Source organism: Microtus ochrogaster, chromosome 22 (genome assembly GCF_000317375.1).
Source record: "Microtus ochrogaster isolate Prairie Vole_2 chromosome 22, MicOch1.0, whole genome shotgun sequence".
Classification (NCBI taxonomy): Eukaryota; Metazoa; Chordata; class Mammalia; order Rodentia; family Cricetidae; genus Microtus; species Microtus ochrogaster.
Genome location: NC_022023.1, coordinates 11,223,902 through 11,226,281, shown reverse-complemented (window position 1 = coordinate 11,226,281; position 2,380 = coordinate 11,223,902). Strand labels below are relative to the sequence as shown.

General features: G+C 50.0%; 1 protein-coding gene across 3 annotated transcripts in view; it reads left to right on the top strand.

The window, feature by feature from the left end:
* The window catches only part of Wdr73 (WD repeat domain 73), a 10,804-nt gene that overhangs the window by 2,044 nt on the left and 6,380 nt on the right, over positions 1-2,380 (top strand). For all 3 annotated transcript variants that reach the window (XM_026784417.1, XM_005357653.2, XM_026784418.1), the window contains 2 exons: positions 463-551; positions 1,003-1,067. In XM_026784417.1, the coding sequence (XP_026640218.1) occupies positions 463-551; positions 1,003-1,067 (154 nt within the window). The remainder of the gene's footprint in view (positions 1-462; positions 552-1,002; positions 1,068-2,380) is intronic.

The window sequence follows — 2,380 nt, the reverse complement described above, 5'->3', positions numbered from 1 at the left end:
CTGTGAGTTCGAGACCAGCCTGGTCTACAGAGCTAGTTCCAGGACAGGCTCCAAAGCCACAGAGAAACCCTGTCTCGAAAAACCAAAAAAATATATATATATATATTTATCTTATGTGTATGAGTGTTTTGCCAACACGCCTGTCTGAATACCACGTGCACACCTGGTATCCTTGGAGGTCAGAAGAGGTTGCTGGATGCCCCGGGACAACAGTTATAGAAAATTGTGAGCTAACTGGGTGGTGGTGGCACACACCTTTAGTCCCAGCACTCGAGAGGCAGAGGCAGGTGGATCTCTATGAGTTTGAGACCAGCCTGGTTACAGAGTTGTTAGTTACAGGACAGCCAGGGCTACACAGAGAAGCCCTGCCTCAAAAAAGCAGAACAAAACAAAAAACAAGAAGAAAGAAAGAAAAGAAAAATTCAAGTACTGTCTGATTGCCCCCACCCCTTTGTGTTTTAGGGTTTATTCCCGGAGAGAGATTTTAAAGTGTGCCATGGAGGATTTTCAGACAGATCTGTCTTCGACCTAAAGCACGTGCCAGATACCAGGTACGGCCAGTCTGTGTCTCAGACCTTCCATTCTTTGGAGATGACGGGAAATGCTCAGCAGTGCCCGTTTCTCAGTCTGCAGCATAGGCGGGTGCACATCGGGCCGGGGCACACAGGTTTAGCCTATGAAGAAACCAGGAGCTCAGCAGCCATTTTGAGTAGTGGAGGCTCCAGGTCCCTAGGGGTTGCTCCAGGACCAGATACAGAGTGGAAAGTGCTGTCAAGGCTGTGTGTTCAGGCTCCCCACGTGTGTCCTCTCCAGGTGACGTCATGACCTGTGAAAGCCTGGGCGTGGTCTGTGGCTCTCTCTGAGGTGTGAGCCTGTCCCTAAGGCAGGGTGAGCCTGCTGGGCTGTTGAATGAGGGATCCTGAGTGGGCTGGAGGGGAAAGGCTGCCAGGGTGAAGATGAGCGTCCCTCTGTCTGGACTGAGGTTTTCTGTCTCTGGAACAGGTTGCTGGTGACCAGTGGCCTTCCCGGGCGTTACTTGCAGGTGTGGCAGACTGGAGAGGACAATGGTGAGTGACGCTCACTTGGGGGACACTGGGGTTTTAGGAAAACGACTCACACAGCCCTGGTCCTTAAGCTGAGCCAGTAAGAAGCACTTGAGGGAGAGGACGGGACAGCACAGTTTCTGTCTGCTTTTGTACCACACAGATGCGTTAGTGTCCACAGTGTGACAGACAGGTCAAACGCTCCAGCTTCCTTGAGCTTCCACCAGGACTGGAATTTACAACCCAGCTGCTGGCAGAGCCGCTAGAGAGCCAGGGCCTCTCAGGTGGGCAGGGCCACTACGGGCACTCAGTTCGAGGAGGAGGAGGCATGGATGAGGTCCCTCTTTTTAAAGTCTGCTCGTTCTCGGGGAGGAAAATAGCAAGTGAGCGAAGGTTCACTGGCAGTCTACCTGGAAGACACAGCACTTGAGAGGAGCAGGAAGTCCCCTTGTGGAGAATAACCAAGGGACTGCAGGTCCCTGTCCGGCAGGCACCAGAGCACGTCCCCTTTCACTGACCCAGCCAGTAAGAGGCACTCACAGCAGGAAGTGGGCCTCCCCACACTGTGGCAGAGCTTCCCACAGGCAGCACTATGTCTGTCCCTTCTCTCAGGCCTCACTGCTGCTCCCGTGAGGGGTGCTGTTTTGCTCACCCCTGTGCACCTCCTGGTCGCTTGTCTGTGTGGTCTTCCCAGTTCCTTGTGTTGCTTCCCTATGCGTGTGGCGGCCTTTGGTGTTGCTGCTGTTTAATGATTTTATTGAGGTGTATTTTACCTACATGAGACTCATCCATATTGAGTGTATAGGTCAATAATTTTTAAAGAAAATTTGCCAAGTTTTACAGCCATTGCTATAAATCAGTTTTAGGACATTTTTATCACTCCCAATATGATCTGTTATGCCATTAACCATTAATCTCACTCCTACACCCTGTCCCAGACAATCAATATATTTTCTCTGTAGTAGATTTGCCTATTCTGAAGAAAGTCTTATCGAGGGAACCTGTCATGGATTCTCTTGTGCCTGGCCTCTGTCCCTTAGCGTATGCTCTTTAAGATTCCCCTTGTTATAGCATTCGTCAGTAATTGAGTCTTTTTTATTGCTGATACTGTTCCCTTGGATGGTATGACACATTTTGTCTGTCTGTTCCAGCCCTAATGTACAAATCTTGATTGATATGGACATATATTGCTGGATTATGTGGTAAATTTATGAGGTTTTGTTTTATTTTTTAAGAAATTAAAAGTTAGCCGGGCGGTGGTGGCGCACGCCTTTAATCCCAGCACTCGGGAGGCAGAGGCAGGCGGATCTCTGTGAGTTCGAGACCAGCCTGGTCTA